Here is a 20,487-nt window from a genome sequence, read left to right as displayed (position 1 = left end):
CCACCTTGGGAGTGCCTACCAGATCTCTACATGACAACATCTTTGCCGTAGTTCAAGGTGCTGTGGAGCTTTGTTTCTATGGCATATTCCTAGGGCTTTATGCTTTCCAGAAGCTTGTCATTTGTTGGGAATTACAGGGTGTATAAGCGGACAAGGAGAAAAAATTCCTAGATCTCCCAGTTAAAAATACATTTTCTCCTGGGTGAAAATATACTTTTGCCATGTTAAGTGACAGTATACTTTCCCTCGGAACTGTAAAACTTATCCATTGATAGGATATGGTTTTACACACGGCCAGAATTTCCCGGCACTTTAGAAAACGATACTCGGGGGGAATAAACACGTTTTGGAAAGATCTTTGATGTGCAGCAACATGTATGCTGCACATTTTCGTATTACGAAAGTAAAAATTCGAATTCCACTAACAGGAAAAGTTAATGGTTTAAATTAATATACATAGTGTTGCTACAAGAAAAGCAAAGCTTTTGCACATAATATTTGTCTCTAAGATTAATAAGCTACAAGAGAAGCTGAGCTTTCACTTATAATGTTGATCTGTTTAGCGCATGTTACACTTTAGAATACATCACACAAATACGCCAGCAAAATTTTTAATATAGACATAAATCTCTGATCTTCTGGGCTCGAAATTCTTCTAAATGGCTCATCATCAAAGAGTTGATTTTTAAGAGAGACCAAACACACTGTGATTTAAGAAATCCATTTTACATTCTCGCACATAGTTCATATTGCGTAAAAGGAAATTTACTTTGAAAATAACACATTCCGAACAACAATTCGCAATATTTTCCCGTGACCTGTTAGAAATAGTTTCATTTCAGCAGTTGTCAGAGAGCTCCAGATAAGAGGCACCACCGCGCTTGCACAGCTACGGTGATGTAGGAAGCCCGTATGTTTGTACGTGTAAAACGTTAAAAGATCTTACATTATGTCCTAAAAGAAACAAGACATCAGAGGAAACTCCAAGAGCATCAGAATTTCGTGAACCATACTAAAATGCATAGTTCGCCTTACAGTGCACATTCGTATATCCAGATTGTCAATGACATAGACCTTGACCAGATATGAAGCTTTTCAGTGTGGTTTTCGGGACGTAAATTTTCTTGGAGTACCAGTACTGTATTATCTCTTGTTTGGTTCTTTATTATGGCATAATTCCATACATGCTAGAAGATGAAAATGTGCACCTGAAATGCAGCAAACAGTTGAAACTAGCCAATAGTGTGGAATAAATTGACTGCTTCAGCAGGAAATCTTAATAAAGCCAAATTTATTTATCAAACCGACAAAAATAACTTCATTGCTCTGGAAGGCGATTAATGCTTGACTGTCAGAAAGGTGGAAATAAAATAAAATCAGAAACTAGTAACATAGTTTAATCTTCCGTAATTATGTGAATGTATTTTAATTCACTTGATAGCTCCCAGCCACAGAAATCTGTCTTGTTTTCATTTGATATGAGAGCAGTAAACAAAGAGGAGTGGAGACTCCTTCGCCTCTCCCCCCCCCCCCCCCCTCCCCCCCCCCCCCCACTTTAACTCGTACTGCTCTGCGCATCAGAACGTCAAAAATAAAAAAAAAATACAAAAAAAGAGACATTTCAAAAATAAGTTCATTTTGTAGCGCACATCTTCCTGAGTCTGATACATAAAAGACATATCTTCGAGGAAATGTAAGACACGTTATTTGGTCTTAAGCGTGCAGTGATGTGCCAAGCATCTTCAAACAACATTCTTACACCGCACATCACTGTCTTTCCCTCTGTGGAACTCAAACGTGTATATTTTGTAATGGATGCCATCAAACTATTTCAGGACAGTGGAAATTAAAATGGCCTGTACCACCTCTCCTGCTCCCAGTTGGCCGGTTTGACATCCTGTCCTGTCCTGTCCTGTCCTGTCCTCTCTCTCTCTCTCTCTCTCTCTCTCTCTCTTTGTAAAAAGCCCATCACAATTAATACTGGATAGGATTATTTGTAACTAGGAGAACAAGAACTCTTCAGAAAAACTGGACTCTTTATTGCCTATTAGCTAATAACTTGCTCTTCTGTGTGACATAAAATTAAATACAGGACACCTAAAACCAGTAAAGACAAGAGACAGGCAAGACAGTACACATTTCTTCAATCCTTAGGTCCTAGTGATGTTTCTCTCTAATCTTGCTACAGCTTTACATGGCATGCTTTCCTTTCTGCGAAAGGACTATTATCTTATCAAAGTTCATCAAACATTTTGCTACATGAAAAATAGAAATGTCATTGTCTAATACTGAAAAAGCTGTTAATACAAATAGTACCCAAGACGGGTGTGGTTTCTCAAACTGATTACATCTATTTTGTCACTGTGTGCTGGAAAAAAAAAAAAATTGACCTTTCTAATATTTCAGCAATTGTAACACACACACCAAATAGGCAAGACTGTTTTGGCAATAATGATCATTTTTATAACACGTCAGAATATAATTCACAAGTACCAATAAGAAATACCTATTTGGCCTACTACAAGCAAAAAGCTTTACGTTAGAAATAGTTTCACATTTCATTCATACGCTCCAGTTTCTCATGCACGAGACCGAAGAGCAGCAGAACGAAATTTTTGTATACATTTGGAATCGTCATATTCTTCCATAATTTGTGTGATGTCGCCGCTTCTTCTCCTTCCTCGTTCTAACAAACAGTCTTGTCATCACTAATTCTGTAACTATTCCTACCACTGTCACTCTCCGGTTAACTTCACTAACCCTGCCACAATCACTAGTTTAGTTATCCAGCGGTCATTCTCCAATTAGGCATTATTACGTGTTCGTACAATGCGTTTTCCATGCTACTCCCAGAATGGAACTTAAGCAGCTGCTAGCCGGGGACTACAACTGGCCCTGTCTCATGTAGCAATCTGGCCAAAAAACTTCTGCCAAAATTTCACTTTCTTGGATACACCAAGAAGATAATACGTCATATTTCTTACCTGTTAGTTGTCACTCTGGTAGTCTGAATCTATGGATTTCGCGAGTAATTATAACGCTGAACATTCGCAAACCGAATCAACCACATAAACAAGCAACACTTAGCATTCACCGGTTCGGCTTGAATCCGCTCAGCTCGCATAGCCCCGTCCCATTTTGTCTGCAGGAAAGTTTATTTCTAGATGTGACTAGGATTCCCCTGGCAGAGACATTGCGTACACTATGCATACATTCAAAAATCAACTTATAATTCATTCAGAAACCAGCAGGGGTGCGTTTCAAAATCATATGAATAATCGATAGACCGACGTGCACTGGATGCTAGCTGCTTTGTGAAACAAGGTTTTTTTTTTTTTCAAGTATATGAATTTGCCCCCTCCCCCTGAAATTGCCGCCCGGTTCAGATACCCTGGTTTGCCCTCACTCCCCACTAGATCCGGGCCTGCTGTGCAAGCGTGAAGCTGGTAGTTTGGGCGCGCCAGTAAAATTTTTCCAGGTAACATGTGGCTGGTTGCTGCTGCTGCTGCTTACACAGCCAACAGCCACATTTCTGTAGCCAAAAGCGGGAGGAGGTACTACTCATGTGCGACTGAACTGTGCACGAGCATGAGCCCGCTCATAACTGATTAAATGAGTCTAATGTAAACAGTTGTGATGTCACGCTCATCGAAGGCAATTTGTTGTTTATGAAGCACTGCATAGTCTTCCGAAAGCCTTTGACACATTTTGCTGTTGGCAGACGCTTGTACGAGCACTATGTTATTTTACATATGGCGCATTTCCTTTGAAATTTAAGTTTTATTTTCTCGTTCGTGTTTTAATGCTGCAGTAGCAGGATACAGTAATATCCTTTGATAGCTTAACAGTTCTTACCAGCCAAAATTACAATTTAACTGAAAACTAAAACAACGAAAAATTCCCAGAATTCATTTTTCCCGGTTTTCTCCCGGATGAAAAATTCCCGGATCTCCCGGTTGTCCTGGGTCGTATACACCCAGGAATTAGCTGTTTCGACCAACAGTTTGCTGTTATGCAACCGCTTTACAGATTTCACTGTACCTGTGATGCCCTCTAAACCTTCTTGTGTATTAATGGCGAAAGCGTCTCAAAGCTGCCCTCTTTCCATTTAAAAATCAAAACACATTCTGACCAGCAGCATGGGTTCAGATACTATTTAATGAAAAATTCTACGTAACCCCTGAGCCTGAAGGGCTGACTAAATGAGCCCTCTCATTTGATTGGGTGGTACTACCTAATAGTGGCCACCCTTTCTGCTGGGAGGAAAAAGATACAATTTCGAGGGTTCCATTTCGGCCCCACAAGCAGCTAGGGAAATGAAAGTCCACCTAAACAGAGCCTAGGTAAGCCTTATACAGCTGAGGTGCAACAGGATTCCCAGAGGTTGCACTCTAATGATTGTTCCACCTCAACTGATATGCATCTCATCAGCATACAGCGCGCCTCGAGATTGAAGGGATTTTTAGAGATTTTTAACATCCTCATGATCCAAGCGGTCAAGCCAAGGTTGCTGTTCCCTGTGGTACACAATGTTCCACCACCACGGCGCACGATGGTCGCTGAAGCATGCCCAGAGCTTATGGTGACAGAGGACTTGTGTCGCTTACTAGTCCTCAGCTCAGGAACTTCAGGGTCACCAAGCCCGAACTCGGAAAATGAATGTTGGGCCCCAGAGACATTGGATACTTCTAAACGTCCCATCAAAAACATTTTACCAAAGCTTGTGTTGTGCATGCCATGTGGGACATTGCATAGTGCACAACAATGCCGTTGCTTAATATCCTGCACCTCTTGTTCTTTACTGTTGCGTAGCAATGTCAATGTTGCACAGTACAAATCGGCATTAATGACTGTACCCTTTGACAAACTTTGTGTACATGACTCCTTCAAAGGCGAACAAAACGGTGGCTATGATCTGCTCAGCTGATGGCACAATTTCACATTTCTTCCACACACGCAAGGTCGTGTGCCTCTGTCCCACAAACACTCTCTTTGTTGCAAGTATGAAATTATGACTAGTACTGGTATGTGATACTCCTTGCATTGCTTGTGGGGTATGTATGTAGGTGTAGAGGGACCCGTCTCTTATTGCCCATAATGATGTAGCTTGAGAAATCAGGAAAACAAAGCCTTCCACAGAGGAATGTTTATGACAGTCCAAGGACACCGTAAATCTTGCACATTTGAGTGGAGGTGACAGTGTTTGCGAAACCTAATGTGAGCACAATGTCTGATACTGCAGACATTCTCATTCTCAGATAGCGAAAAGAGCACTGCCTATTGAGATGTGCGTCTGCTGAGCATGCCCAGGATAGTCATTCCACAACTGCTGTGAATCAGTTCCTCGACTGCTTGGACACAGTCATCTGGCGTCACTGTCAATGGCCTTCCTTCTCAATCAGCATCACCCAAGTCTGAACAATCTCAGTCAAATCGTTGACACCACTCGAATAATGCTGGGCACAACATTGCATCTTACTCACATACTCCCAGAATTTCACAGTGAGACTGTGTGCAAATTAAGCATTTTCCCACAAGAATCATATTGTCCCCCTTACAATTCGGAATAAAGTTCCAGCTGCCATACCATTTCATTCACACACTGCGATTCACCTGCTATTCGTATTGCAGCAGAACTGTGTCTGCAGGAAATCTGGAACATATCCTCTCTTCTGACAATGCACCACTTTCGTTGCGCAATTCTCTTAGCGAGGAACATCACGCCAAACTTAGTTTATGAAGTATGTACATATGTATCATCTGGAGACATACTTCTAAGTAACTCAAGAACAAATAATTAAAAGTAGAAATCACTGTTACCAGACATGCGAATTATATCTTCACTCTTCTGGACGGAAAGATAGATTAGCTGGGGAAGGTGGGAAGAAAGTTCACATCACCCAAACCATAAATTGTAAGTGATTCACCTGTTGTGAGGAGGAAGAGAGGCAAAGATGAAGCAGAAGGAATCACTGTAGGAGTCTGAGGATAGTACATTGGTAAGAGCACTGTGCCAGCTTCAGCTCAAATAAGACAGAAGGGGCAAAGTGGGAAGTAAATATGGATCAGCAGAAAAAAAGAAAATGGAAAGCAGAAAGAATAATCCAGTTAAGGAAAGTACAAAGGGGATAAGGATTGGGAGACAGAAATTTTGTCTCTTGAAGGTAAGTTTGATTGTGTGTATCACTAGATAATTTCTTGCATTTTTTACGAGATTCTGAGCAATACAGCCGAAGATAAACCAGTTTCAAAGTGCATATGGACCTACTGTGAATACAATGAAATATTCTTCTAACAATAGTGTCCACTAATGGTTAACAGGCACTGAATACCAGTGTACTCACATGACTGTCCTCATGCTTGAGGAGAGTGGAGAGCGCCTCTACGCAACTGGGCAGGCTGGCATCTTGTGGTTCCATCTTCGTACAGAGCCGAGATACCACAGCCATTGCTGAATGCAGTGTATCCTTGTGTACACGCCATCCATTATCCCGAATGAATGACAGTACACAACTGAGGCCACCAGCTTCGAAGACTGCACCTGCCTCTCTTGTGCATATCAGCTCCAAAACCTAAAGAAAAACATTCACACTTTAAAAGAATTTTTACCACCACCACCACCACCACCACCACCACTACTACTACTAAAACAAAAGTTGTATTCCAAGAATTACTTTGCAGACACAGAGCTTCTCCTGGCACACACAAGACTGGGTCCTTAACATCTACCATAGCAGCTCTGTGGATAAAGGGCTCTCTATGATCAAGTAAACAAAACAAGGATTACTCATATGACATATGCAAGTTGGTCCATGTACTGTATTTCTGCACCTTGCTATGCCCTTGAGCCCACAAGTACGCCATCCTGAACATCATACGTGTGCTTTCGTAATCCAGTTTCAGGAACTTCATGTCAATGATTCCATTCATGTTACGCATGTTTCACCGAAGATTAGTTGGTAGTCACTAAGACTGAGCTTCACAATGGAATGATGATTAGCACATGATAATTTCCACACTCACCTTATTTAACGGAAAGGTCACTGAACATATTGACAGTAACCTCCAGTGTTTATAATTTTTTTTTTTTAAGGAAGGAGTGCAGTACATAGATTCTGCTTCTGCAGGTGTGAAATTCTACCAGATGTACACAAAAAAATGTGAATTTAATCGAGTAGGTAAGACTTTTGTATTAGATGGCTATGGAGTATTATACAAATAACTTACTGATACAGATTTATTTAAAATATTGTAACGAATCTTGAAAACCACTTGAAGAAATACTAATTTTGCAACTCTGTTATGACAAGAGCATTTAAAAACTCTTACCACTGAGACTTAACTGTTATCCATCCCACTGTCTATATACCAGGCATAAAAGAAAACACTGCATACAAAATTTTAGTGTGTTTGGAGGAGATAAAAGAAAAGTTTTTTCAATGTAACAAAAATGTCACAGGCACACAGTTTCTTAACTAGAGGTCCATGAAGGCTTTAGACCAATCATGTTCTGATACAATGTTAAAACTGCCACATGATGAATATTGTTTTACAGATGCTGCTGAAAATGTTGTCTGTTTACATTACTACAGAACTGCCATCTGTCTGCTAGCAACTGTCTGGCACCTTCAAAACAATTAGGTGTTTCATGACTAATGGCCGCAGCTTTAGGCAAATGGACAACCAGCTCTTCAGTATGTAACAGCATCATAAATCGCTGTTCCCTCTACTAGTATGACGACACCTACTACATGGGAAAACTACACGGGTGGAAGGTGTAAAAACGAGGGGGGGGGGGGGGGGGGGCAGTGTTAAGGCACCCATTTAGAGGCACTGAAACGCATTTTTCATAATGAGAGCCCAAAACTGATGGTATATTATTTCATTTGCTTCTGAAACTTACACTACGCTGTCATCATACACAGACAAAAACGCACACCGTTTAGTTAGCTTTGACTACAAAAGCAAGAAAAACCTATGTGTAAGACGATTTCATCCAGCAGGTACTTTCCTTACCCCTTCTCGATCAGTACAAAAATAATTTCAGTGTGGAAAGAAAATAATCACCTTGACACACTGTTCTGCGAGATCCTTACTCGTTCGAGAGGCAGGCTCTGCCACGACAAGATGGGAACATATGGCACGTACTGCCCCTTCCATGGCAACGATGCGCCGAGTGCATTCTGCTGAGACATCCAGGTAATATGTGATTGCACGGGCTGTCACCTCCAGAACATTGTCTGGAGCACACTCGTCTAAGAATATGCGACATAGTGCCGGGAGGAACGTGCGTGGTGGGCAGCTGTAAATAGAAAAAAAGTCATAAAACCACATTTTGGCAAGGTGTATATGTAACAGTCCCATGAAGACTAATCTGGAAGACTGTGTGCTTAAATATATACAATGGGTCATGTCATACAATAACTGCTTAATAAACATAAAAACAGTTGTATCATTTATACTAGGAGTAGACCCAATTACAGACTAATTTCACACCAGTGAGTTTGATGAATGTCTTAAAATGCTACAGGAATTAATGATAGTATAACTATTTACATCAATAGAAATTGACTGCTGTGCCTGTATGAACACAGAAACAATACACTTGTGCCAACACATCTTCCAATCCTCGAAACACTTCTCATAAGCACTTTTCGGTACAGCCTCGAGTACTTCCGGCAATGCAGTTTTTATTTCCTCAATCGCTGAAAATCTTTATCCTTTCACAGATCTCCTCAGTTTTGGGAACAGGAAAAAGTTGCAGGGGCCAAATCCGGTGAATATGGTGGCTGAGGCATGATTGTCATGTTTTCAGCCAAAAATCTCTCAAGCACCGATGAATGAGCAGGTACATTGTCATGATGCAGAAGTCTTGAATTGTTTTTCCACCTTGAGGTAAAAATTCATGATGCACTATGCCACAGTAATTGAAAAAACATTGAGCATAACTTTGACATTTGATTGAACTTGGCATGGTTTTCTCAGTCTTGGCTCTCCGGGATACCTCCACTGGGGCGATTGGGCTCTGGTTTCGACATCATAACCATAAATCCATGTTTTGTCACCAGTTATGATCTTTTTGAGCAAATCAGAATAATTATTGACGTCATTCAAGAGCTCCTGAGCAATGCTCAAGCGATGGTTCTTCTGATCAAAACTGAGAAGTTTTGGAACATCTCATGTCCAAAAGATCCAACAAAATTGCTTGATGTGAGACGACCAATATGCCAACATCCTCAACAACTTCTCTTATGGTAATTCGACGATTTTCCAAAACAATTTTTGTTCGTTGTGGTCTTCAGTCCTGAGACTGGTTTGATGCAGCTCTCCATACTACTCTATCCTGTGCAAGCTGCTGCTTCTCCCAGTACTTACTGCAACCTACATCCTTCAAATCTGCTTAGTGTATTCATCTCTTGGTCTCCCTTTACTATTTTTACCCTCCATGCTGCCCTCCAATGCTCAATTTGTGATCCCTTGATGCCTCAGAACATGGCCTACCAACCGGTCCCTTCTTCTTGTCAAGTTGTGCCAAGAACTACTCTTCTCCCCAATTCTATTCAATACCTCCTCATTAGTTATGTGATCTACCCATCTAATCTTCAGCATTCTTCTGTAGCACCACATTTCGAAAGCTTCTATTCTCTTCTTGTCCATACTATTTATCGTCCATGTTTCACTTCCATACATGGCTGCACTCTATACAAATACTTTCAGAAACGACTTCCTGACACTGAAATCTATACTCGATGTTAACAAATTTCTCTTCTTCAGAAACGCTTTCCTTGCCATTGCCATTCTACATTTTATATCCTCTCTACTTCAACCATCATCAGTTATTTTGCTCCCCAAATAGCAAAACTCCTTTACTACTTTAAGTGTCTCATTTCCTAAACTAATTCCCTCAGCATCACCCAACTTAATTCGACTACATTCCATTATCCTCGTTTTGCTTTTGTTGATGTTCATCTAATATCCTCCTTTCAAGACACTGTCCATTCCGTTCAACTGCTCTTCCAAGTCCTTTGCTGTCTCTGACAGAATTACAATGTCATCGGCAAACCTCAAAGTTTTTATTTCTTCTCCCTGGATTTTAATACCTACTCCGAACATTTCTTTTGTTTCCTTTACTGCTTGCTCAATATACAGACTGACTAACATCGGGGACAGGCTACAACGCTGTCTCAACCCCTTCCCAACCACTGCTTCCCTTTCATGTCCCTCGACTCTTATAACTGCTATCTGGTTTCTGTACAAATTGTAAATAGCCTTTCGCTCCCTGTATTTTACCCCTGCCACCTTTAGAATTTGAAAGAGAGTATTCCAGTCAACTTTGTCAAACGCTTTCTCTAAGTCTACAGACGTAGGTTTTCCTTTCCTTAATCTGTTTTCTAAGGTAAGTTGTAGGGTCAGAATAGCCTCGCGTGTTCCAACATTTCTACGGAATCCAAACTGATCTTCCCCGAGGTTGGCTTCTACCAGTTTTTCCATTCATCTGTAAAGAATTCGTGTTAGTATTTTGCAGCTGTAACTTATTAAACTGATAGTTCGGTAATTTTCACATCTGTCAACACCTGCTTTCTTTGGGATTGGAATAATTATATTCTTCTTGAAGTCTGAGGGTCTTTCACCTGTCTCATACATCTTGCTCACCAGATGGTAGAATTTTGTCAGGACTGGCTCTCTCAAGGCCGTCAGTATTTCTAATGGAATGTTGTCTAATCCTGGGGATTTGTTTCGACTTAGGTCTTTCAGTGCTCTGTCAAACTCTTCACGCACTATCGTATCTCCCATTTCATCTTCATCTACATCCTCTTCCATTTCTATAATATTGTCCTCAAGTACATCACCCTTGTATAGACCCTCGATATACTCCTTCCACCTTTCTACTTTCCCTTCTTTGCTTAGAACTGGGTTTCCATCTGAGCTATTGATATTCATACAAGTGGCTCTCTTTCTCCAAAGGTCTCTTTAATTTTCCTGTAGGCAGTATCTATCTTACCCCTTGTGCAATAAGCCTCTACATCCTTACATTTGTCCTCTAGCCATCCCTGCTTAGCCATTTTGAACTTCCTGTCAATCTCATTTTTGAGACGTCTGTATTCCTTTTTGCCTGCTTCATTTACTGTGTTTTTATATTTTCTCCTTTCATCAATTAAATTCAGTATCTCTTCTGTTACCGAAGGATTTCTACTAGCCCTTGTCTTTTTACCTACTTGATCCTCTGCTGCCTTCACTATTTCATTCCTCAAAGCAACCCATTCATCTTCTACTGTATTTCTTTCCCCCATTCCTGTCAATTGTTCCCTTATGCTCATCCTGAAACTCTGTACAACCTCTGGTTTAGTCAGTTTTTCCAGGTCCCATCTCCTTAAATTGCCACCTTTTTTCAGTTTCTTCAGTTTTAATCTACAGTTCATAACCAATAGATTGTGGCCAGAGTCCATATCTGCCCCTGGAAGTGTCTTACAATTTAAAACCTGGTTCCTAAATCTCTGTCTTACCATTATATAATCTATCTGATACCTTCTACTATCTCCAGGATTCTTCCATGTATACAACCTCCTTTTATGATTCTTCACACAAAATTTGATGCAAATTCTTTGCTCCATTTATTGTAAAAATGGAAAATCGATGAGCACACTAAAACACATCTAACCTTTCTATCTGCCAAAAACAAGCAAAGTATGCTATGCATTTGAAACTGAACGTATATTTGGGACATGTATAAAAAAAAGATTGATAATCAAACGCACATTGACTGCGCAATTTGAAAAGCCACCTTACTTTTTGAACAGCCGTCGTACTGTCAATAGCACAGCATGTCTTCGTTAACACACTCAATTGAATGTTTCATGTTCTCTTGATGCAGCAAACTGGGATAAAATTTGAACCTTTGGGCAAATGTGCTCAGCAGATCCATAGGAAACAAACAACTACAGTAAAAAATCCATACCTTACTTTTATGTTACGTATGCCTAGGATCGACCAGCTTACGTTACCATGAACAAAATGATATGGTAGCAATATACATATGAGGGTTTGCATCTAGCATTAAAGGAGACCAACACAGGGGAGATGATTTACAATACACATTCTTGTGTTTGTAGAAGCATGCAACTACATAATTTCTGGCAGGAGTGAGTGGAGGAAAGTATATCCTTAAGGAATCATACATGTCAATTTCTTCCACCTCCATACAAGGTAGAAAATGTGAGAAAGTGAACTTTAAATTTGTTACTGGCTATAAATTGGGAGCACACAATGCACTTTAATAGTTGTTTGTTTTTCCCCCAAAGATTTTAGTTTGAGCCTTCAGATTTACCCAGTTTCATGAAACAGATGCTGGCTAGAAAAGTGTAAATACACGCTGAAACTTCACAGTTCACCGATGTAACCTGCATATCAGAATAAGCCTTCATAACAATGGATCACACATACCAAGAGGAACAGTTTTGTCATGGTTGGTTCTTGCAAGAGTCGTAATAATTTTGAGGAAATTTTGTATACACTAGGTGCGTAGCTGCAGGAATTTCTACAGTGGACTAATTTGTCACACAGTGAAAGACAGATGCATCTGACATCGATGATACACAAGCCTGGATCAGCCAGAGAAATCTGCAGTACAGGGCACAATATGGATTGTTGAAAGCACAGGCTGTTTAAAGCGTTACTCCCCCCGGACAGAAGTTGGCATTGTGCCCTTTGTATTCAATCCCAACGCAATTTCTGTGTTTCATCGTCAATGTGAAGGTAAAAGGGTTACAGTAAACCAGCAGTGGTGCATCGGAATCCACTACTGGAGTCCCAGGAAAGGTTCCAAACACAAACTGTTTGAAGCGTTACTCCCCCTGGACAGAAGTCGACATTGTGCCTTTTGAATTCAATACTGATGCAATTTCTGTGTTTCATCGTCAATGTGAAGGTCCAAGGGTTACAGTAAACCTGCCGTGGTGCATAGGAACCTAATACTGGTCTCCCAGGAAAGGTTCAACACAGACTGTTTGAAGCGTTATGCCCCTGGACTAAAGTCGGAATTGTGCCTTTTGTATTCAATCCCATTGCAATTTCCTTGTTTCATCATCAATGTGAAGGTCGATGGGTTACATTAACCATCCACAGTGCATCAAAATCTAATACTGGTCTCCCAAGAAAGGTTTAAAGTACAGACTGTTTGAAACGTTACTCCCTCTGGTCAGAAGTCGACATTGTTCCTTTTGTATTCAATCCCGATGCAAGTTCTCTCACCCACATCTTTGTATTACAGTGGAAATTTGCAGTTTGACAAACCTGTTGAACAGACACAGGGTATCAACACAGTGTACCACAGGAGACTAACACCCACCTGATTTTCGACGCCAAGGACCGCGGAACATTTCGATCAGCAGCATGGAGACGAGATTATAACCCTGATTTATGTTTTGTCACTAAAAACAAAAACAACCAACCGCTAGCCGCAACTCGTGAAGTCCTGTCTGATTTTCCGCATAGCCAGCATCGCCCTGTTATCTTAAAAGTCGGAATTAACATCCCAATCATAAAATCCTTTCCTCGCCCACGATGGAATTTCCAGAAGGCAGACTGGGCCACCTTTGCAGAAAACCTTGACAAGTGTCTAGGTTGGATACCCCCGACTAGGGACAACTATGACAGATTTGTGGGAGCAGTCATCGCCACGGCTAAGAGGAATGTACCCAGAGGCTACCGGAAAGAGTACATCCCTGGCTGGAATGAGAGATGCGAAGACCTGTACCAGGAATTTACCGAAACCAACAACCAAGAAATCGCGGACGAACTGTTGCACAGCTTAGACGCAGCTCGATGGGAAAAATGGATGGACACCGTGGAGAATCTAGATTTCACTAAATCCAGTAGGCAAGCATGGACCCTACTACGTAACCTGGGAGGCAGTAAACGTAAAATAAAAGACACCTACCCGATAACCCCTAACAATGTGGCCGCACACATAGTTAGAACCTCAAGAGCACCAAGGGACAGAACACACACCACGACCGTCAAACGTGAATTAAGATCCTTAAAACAAAGGGCATCGCCTACCTCCGAATTTTCCCAGCCTATCACAGTGGAAGAAGTTGCAGCAGCCTTGTCAAAAATCAAAAGTGGCAAGGCTCCCGGCTTTGATGGCATCCACCCGGAATTCCTACTTCACTGTGGAAAATATACTAGAACATGGCTCGCAAACTTCTTAACAGATATTTTAGAATTGGGTAATATCCCACACCAGCTTAAACGAGCAAAGATTATAGCGATACTAAAGCCAGGCAAACCTAATGACATGCCCCAAAACTACCGCCCTATCGCTCTGCTGAACTGTGTCCATAAGCTGTTGGAACGTATCATCTACAACAGAATAAGCGGAAAAATTCTTGAAGTGGTACCGATTGAACAGGCAGGTTTTCGACCCAACCGCAGTTGCACCGACCAGATCCTCTCCCTAGCAACTCATATAGAGGCGAGCTTTCAGAAAAAACTCAAAACATCAGTAGCCTTTATTGACCTATCAGCCGCTTATGATACCGTTTGGCGACAAGGCCTGATATTTAAGTTGCTGCGGGTCATACCATGTAATAAGCTGGCCAACCTCATTGATAACATGCTCACAGATAGAAGTTTCAGAGTCATAATGGGCGACTTAAAAAGCGACCAAATGAAGCTCAACAATGGTTTACCACAAGGCTCCGTTCTGGCGCCATTGATGTTTAACCTCTACATATCTGACTTACCTGAAACCACTTCTCAAAAATTCATATATGCCGACGACTGGGCAATAGCTGCAAGAGGCAGATCAATGGAGGCAACGGAAAACACATTAACTGCGGATCTAACAAAGCTGGGAGATTACTTCCGAAGGTGGAGATTACGGCCAAACGCAACAAAAACGGAGGTGACATGCTTTCACCTCGACAATGCCCAAGCAAAAAGAAAGCTCAACGTTCATTTCGAAAACAAGCAGCTAAACCATAATAATTACCCCAGATATCTAGGCGTCACCTTTGACAGAACCCTAACATTCAAGGAACACCTACGTAATACAGCCGCAAAACTTAAAACTCGAAATAATATCATACAGAAGCTATGTGGGACCATGTGGGGCTCTTCCGCGGCTGTACTGAGATCTTCGGCTCTGGGACTTGTCTACACAACAGCAGAATATGCTGCACCGGTATGGCTAAACAGTAAACACACAGGCTTGATCGATGCTCAACTAAACTACACAATGAGGATGATATCAGGAACAATAAAGCCAACGCCTTTACACTGGCTACCTATACTGAGCAACATTCCCCCACCGGACCTGCGCAGAGAGAACGCTCTCATACGCGAGTATGGAAAAGTGCTGAACAACGAGAAACTGCCAATCTATAAGGATGTTCCTGCCCTGGAGATGAACAGATTGCGCTCAAGACACCCCCCTTTAAAAAAGGCAAAAAATACGCATCCTCTCAACCTGGATTATGGCAACCTCTGGAAAATGCGGTGGAGAGAATCTGTGCCCCAAAACCTGCAAAATATGCCATGCATCAATGTCCAACCACCAGGATTCAATTTGCCAAGGAAAACTTGGACGACCCTGAATCGAATTCGGACAAATAATGGCAGATGTGCAGACAGCCTCCATAGGTGGGGTAAAATCACCACCCCGAGATGTGACTGCGGTGCGGACCGGCAGACGATTCGTCACATCGTGGAAGATTGCCCTCCGAGACGTTTTGCAAGAGACCCCAATGAGTTTCTGACCGCGACTGAAAGTGCAATAGACTATGTCACAAATCTGGATGTATGTTTGTGAACTTTTGTTTGTTATATACACTTTTTTTAAACACTTTTATATCTACAACTATATGTTACACTGTGACTACTCTTTATTTCTGTGTCTTATGATTTTTATGTCTTTTCTATATGATGTGTTATATGCCATAAGCTAAATAAATAAATAAATAAATAAAATAAAACCACAGGATCCAACACTGGAAATATTAAAGTCACAGCATCCACACAGGGAAACTTTGGCTCATACAAGAGATGATGATTTCGTGGCAACATCAATATTTGGATGAAAATAGCGAGGTTGGTCATATGACAGTGTGGACGTGTGTATCAGCATGAGGCTCCAAACGAAGGGTGCTGGTGCAGCGACAGCAGCATAAAGAATAAGCTAAGACCTTTGTGAGTGCACCAGAGCTCTCAGTTCATGAACTGACAGGGGCATCACTGTAATGTAATCCATATCTTTACTACCCAACTTTTCCTTCCACATAGCTGTTTCTTTCAGAAGGCTGAAATTTTCTGTGACAGATGCTGAATGTCAGTCTCATTGCCTTGATGGGATACATTCAATGAATTGAGTTTTCAAACATGTCAGAAAGATACGCCAGCTTCAAAACTAAGTCACTGATACATACTTGCCAGAACTCAAAACATTTCTCATTAATAAGGTAAGGGTAAAGTTCATTCCTGAGTTCATACGTCAACTTCAAGACTTCCCACGCAAAAGCCAGCAACAGTTCCTGTAATAAGTTAGGGGAATGTTCTCAGCTCCCACGTCGATGCACATATGCTAAAAGCATTTTGATTTAAATGACCAACATTTAATGAAATTTATCACTTTGATCACCCATTTAAGAATCTCATGAAATACAGGGCTAATGCTTTTTGTTGCCAGTGCCTCTCAGTAAATACAAAAGTGTGCCCGAATAGCATGAGGAGCCTCTTTACAGATAAGAGCTTGCAATGTAGTGTAACAGCCAGCCGTACTACGAACCTACAACACTATTTTTCCAATTAATGTTGGTTTCTTCCAATAAAGAGTGTAAGGGGTCTGTTTTTGTTCCATGTGTTAGTTTCCTGGAGAAAATATTATTTTAATCAAATCTTCTGTCATGTATAAACCACATGTAACACATTAAGAGTTGCATAACTGGTTGTCTATAGCTTCACCAAACTGAATAACTAATTACCTTTCAGGTTTTCACCCAACTGATCATTCATGGTACCAACCATATCAAGTATCCAACAACTATTAATGTTGTGTGACAAAGACACACTTTAAAGTTTCTTGGCAACTGATTCACCTAATCCTAACAGATACCATGTCAAGAGCAGGTTTTCCACTATGGTGAGATATTTCATGCTGTTTGCAATGTGGCGGGCAACTTCATTAGATGAAAGAAGAGTCTTTGTAGGAATCATAGCTTGTTTAGTGAACGTTTATTTTGTTACGACATTTCTTTTAACTTGTGGGAAAACACATTTTCGTAATTTGTTTATCAAAATTTCCAACAGTTGCACATGTAAAACCAAAATTCAAGTAACTGTTGTCATACTTCCTGAATTTTTGTATATTGCATGTTTGGAACTGCACAATACATTTGAAGTATTACGACCTGTATTTACAGTTAAAAATATTTCTGTGGTGATAGAGAAAAACAAATAGAATAGATACAAAGAACAGTTAAAAGTAATCGGTATTCAACAAAACTAACATACTGACCATTACTGCTATCTTTATGCTGGCATAGTAACAACACTCACTTGTCAGCCCACTTGATATCCCTACACTTTATGCAGGAAGCAAATTACACAATTATCACAGAAGCCACAATTTTATCGCTAGAGATATAATAAAATTATCTTGAAAACTGGAAAAACACTGGAAATAGTATGAAGATTTGTTAACCTAGTGAGAGTCAATACTACATGACAGATAAATAAGAAGTCTGATAGATCTATGAGCACTAAATTATAACTGTATCTAATCCACCGTAACATCAGCTTTCAACCACCACTGATTTTAAGAAGACTAAATTTTTTGCGCATCCATTCACAAAATAATAGATTTGACCACAGAGAATCAGCTACCTCTCAAAGCATCGATCCACATTGTCAGACATCAACAGCAGCATGCACAACTGTTCCAGAGCTATCAGCTGCATATCACGCTCATCCCCCTGGCCCATGTTCAGCCATTCCAGCAGAGTCTCAGGATCCACATCAGCCATCTGCAAGACCAAATAGTAGATATAACAACAACGTGTAAAATTAACAACTTAAAATGGAAAGCTTCACATGAGGAAAGGATTTTACAAACTACAGAAACTGGTCACACATTACTGTTCATTATAAAAATACCCAATAATATAGCGCATGAAACTTCCTGGCAGGTTAAAACTGCGTACCAGAATGGCACTCGAACCTAGGACCTTTCACTTTAGTGAACAAGTACTCTATCGACTGAACTATAGGAGCACAGCTCACTAGCTACCCACACAGTTTTAGTTCCACCAGTATCTCATCTCCTAGCTTCCAACCTTCACAGAGGTTCTCCCTGTTCGGCTACAAATACACTAAACATATCTTCAACTTTGCATGACTTGAGCCAACACAGGTTTCTCATTTGTGGTGTACCTTTAATTAAGCATCCTGAAGAAGCGAGTGCAGTAACAAATTAAGATTCAAACCAATGTACGTACACTGAAGAAACATCAATGTTTAAAAGGTGATAATGGAATAAATTTTTATTGGATGAAGATAATTGAAGATGAAAAAAGCAAGTCTACTGGGTAGATGTCATGCAGCATTCAGGAACGTCTTACTGAAACAGATATCTCACAATGACACAGCTCTTTCAGGGCTACCAGCAAAAATAAAAATAGTATTGCAGGAAAGTGTGTTGCAATAGGTGCCAAGAAAATAAATCTATTAACGTTGTTTCTTATTAAGTTTTCATACAACTAGGCTGAGATTCTATGTGGGCATTACTGAGAGATCAATGATTCAGATGTCATGGTACATACCTCTACTTAAGTAAATATGTCAAGAAATTGGCTGATACAATTCGAAGTGGCGTAAAGCCATCAGTTGTTAACAAAGTTATTAATAAAGTATATGCTGTGACATTTGACAAACAGACCAATTTGCACAAAAAGGTGCACTATTTGACCCTTATAGCACAATGCATGAATGCAGATCAAGTTCTCATTTACAACTAAAATCCTAGACACTAAGAAAACCCAGCAAAAAATTGTGAAACAAATAGAGGAGAAAATGGATGACCAGCAAATATCACTGGACATGGTCCATAATCTTGTCTCCAATCCTGCAGTCAATACAATAAAAGCTTCAGAAAATCAGAACAGCTTCCTTGTGCTACTCATTCTATAAACATAGAACCCCCTAATCAGTTAGTTGTTCTCTGGTTTAAAAGCTTCGACAAAATTATAATGTCACTGGCAACAATTGTGAGGCGAGTTTAATTACTGAAGTTACAATTACGACTTCACGATGTTACAGAAGAAAAGTTTATCGTTAACACTCTATTGCACGACCTTTTTAGGAAACCAATTTCAATGGGGAAAAAAGGATCTGGGGGTATGGTCCGACACAAAATGACTACATAACAGGTTGAACATAGAAATTTTGATTTATTCAATATTTTAGGTTCTGAATTGTTCATGTACAGAGACATGGAAACATATTATGTGCTATCATTAAGCAAGTGTTTATGTACATTACAAAGCTAACTAGACGTGGTCTAAATAATTCATTCTTTCAGCTGTTTACACACGTTTATGTACACACTACCTTCAGCAAAGATTATTGATTTTCAACTATTTCCACCAACATCATGACGTTAAACGTAGTCTAGCTCAATGCAGCCAGAATGCGTATGTTACCAGACTGCAAGGTCAGCATATATGAGTCTCTTCCTTAACATTATATTAAATTTACAGTTTATTGCCAAAGAACAACAACATGCAATAGAGGGTTAACTAGTGGTGTGTAACAACTGATACTGTATGTGTTTTTTAAAAGGAGGTACAAAGGATTAAAGATTGGGCTCTTACTTTTCAATGGGAGAAGGTTGTAATTACTTCCTATCATAAAATTGCTGTGTTCCTTTGACCTTCTTTCTGTGATCTGGCTATGTTTGAACAAAAAGCATAAAATTCTTAACTGTGCGGCAAGTGTGTACAAATTATGCAGGTAAAAAACACTGGATGGCAAAAAAAGGCTAAGAAGATGAAAGATACATCTATACATTATCAGGAGATATGTAAATGATTAAAATTGTATTCTCTGTGACAGGCAGAATGACTTCCAGAAAGTATTCATGTTGTTGCCAGCCTGGAAGTGCATACAAGGGGTCAGAACAGCTTCAGAAGTTGAAATATCACTGCGAAGGACATGGACATGCTGGACACAGTTTCAGAGTGGCCTCGTTAGGGCTCTTCATTTGGTCGAACTGTGCATTACCCAGATCTGTGTGGCATTCGGGTGTATTAGTAGCCTGACTTTGGGCCGCATGGGACGCGAAGCTGGGCATATTCCTCTGACCATCACACGGGATGATTGCCATGTCATCATCATCATCATCTTGGGCAGTTTCCAGCCTCTGGCCGGGTGTGTATAGAACATAGGCCTCTCCATCCTCTTCTGTCTTGCCACCATCTCTCCATCTTCACCTTG

At 40.4% G+C, this 20,487-nt stretch overlaps 1 protein-coding gene across 1 annotated transcript in view; it reads right to left on the bottom strand.

The window, feature by feature from the left end:
- Positions 1–20,487, bottom strand: part of LOC124620049 (E3 ubiquitin-protein ligase Ufd4) — a 307,195-nt gene that overhangs the window by 272,722 nt on the left and 13,986 nt on the right. Inside the window, 3 exon segments of the mRNA XM_047146715.1 lie at positions 6,345–6,572; positions 8,068–8,302; positions 17,881–18,020. Of these exon segments, the coding sequence (XP_047002671.1) occupies positions 6,345–6,572; positions 8,068–8,302; positions 17,881–18,020 (603 nt within the window).

The sequence above is a fragment of the Schistocerca americana genome, chromosome 6, assembly GCF_021461395.2.
Source record: "Schistocerca americana isolate TAMUIC-IGC-003095 chromosome 6, iqSchAmer2.1, whole genome shotgun sequence".
Classification (NCBI taxonomy): Eukaryota; Metazoa; Arthropoda; class Insecta; order Orthoptera; family Acrididae; genus Schistocerca; species Schistocerca americana.
This window is presented reverse-complemented; position numbering and strand designations above follow the sequence as displayed.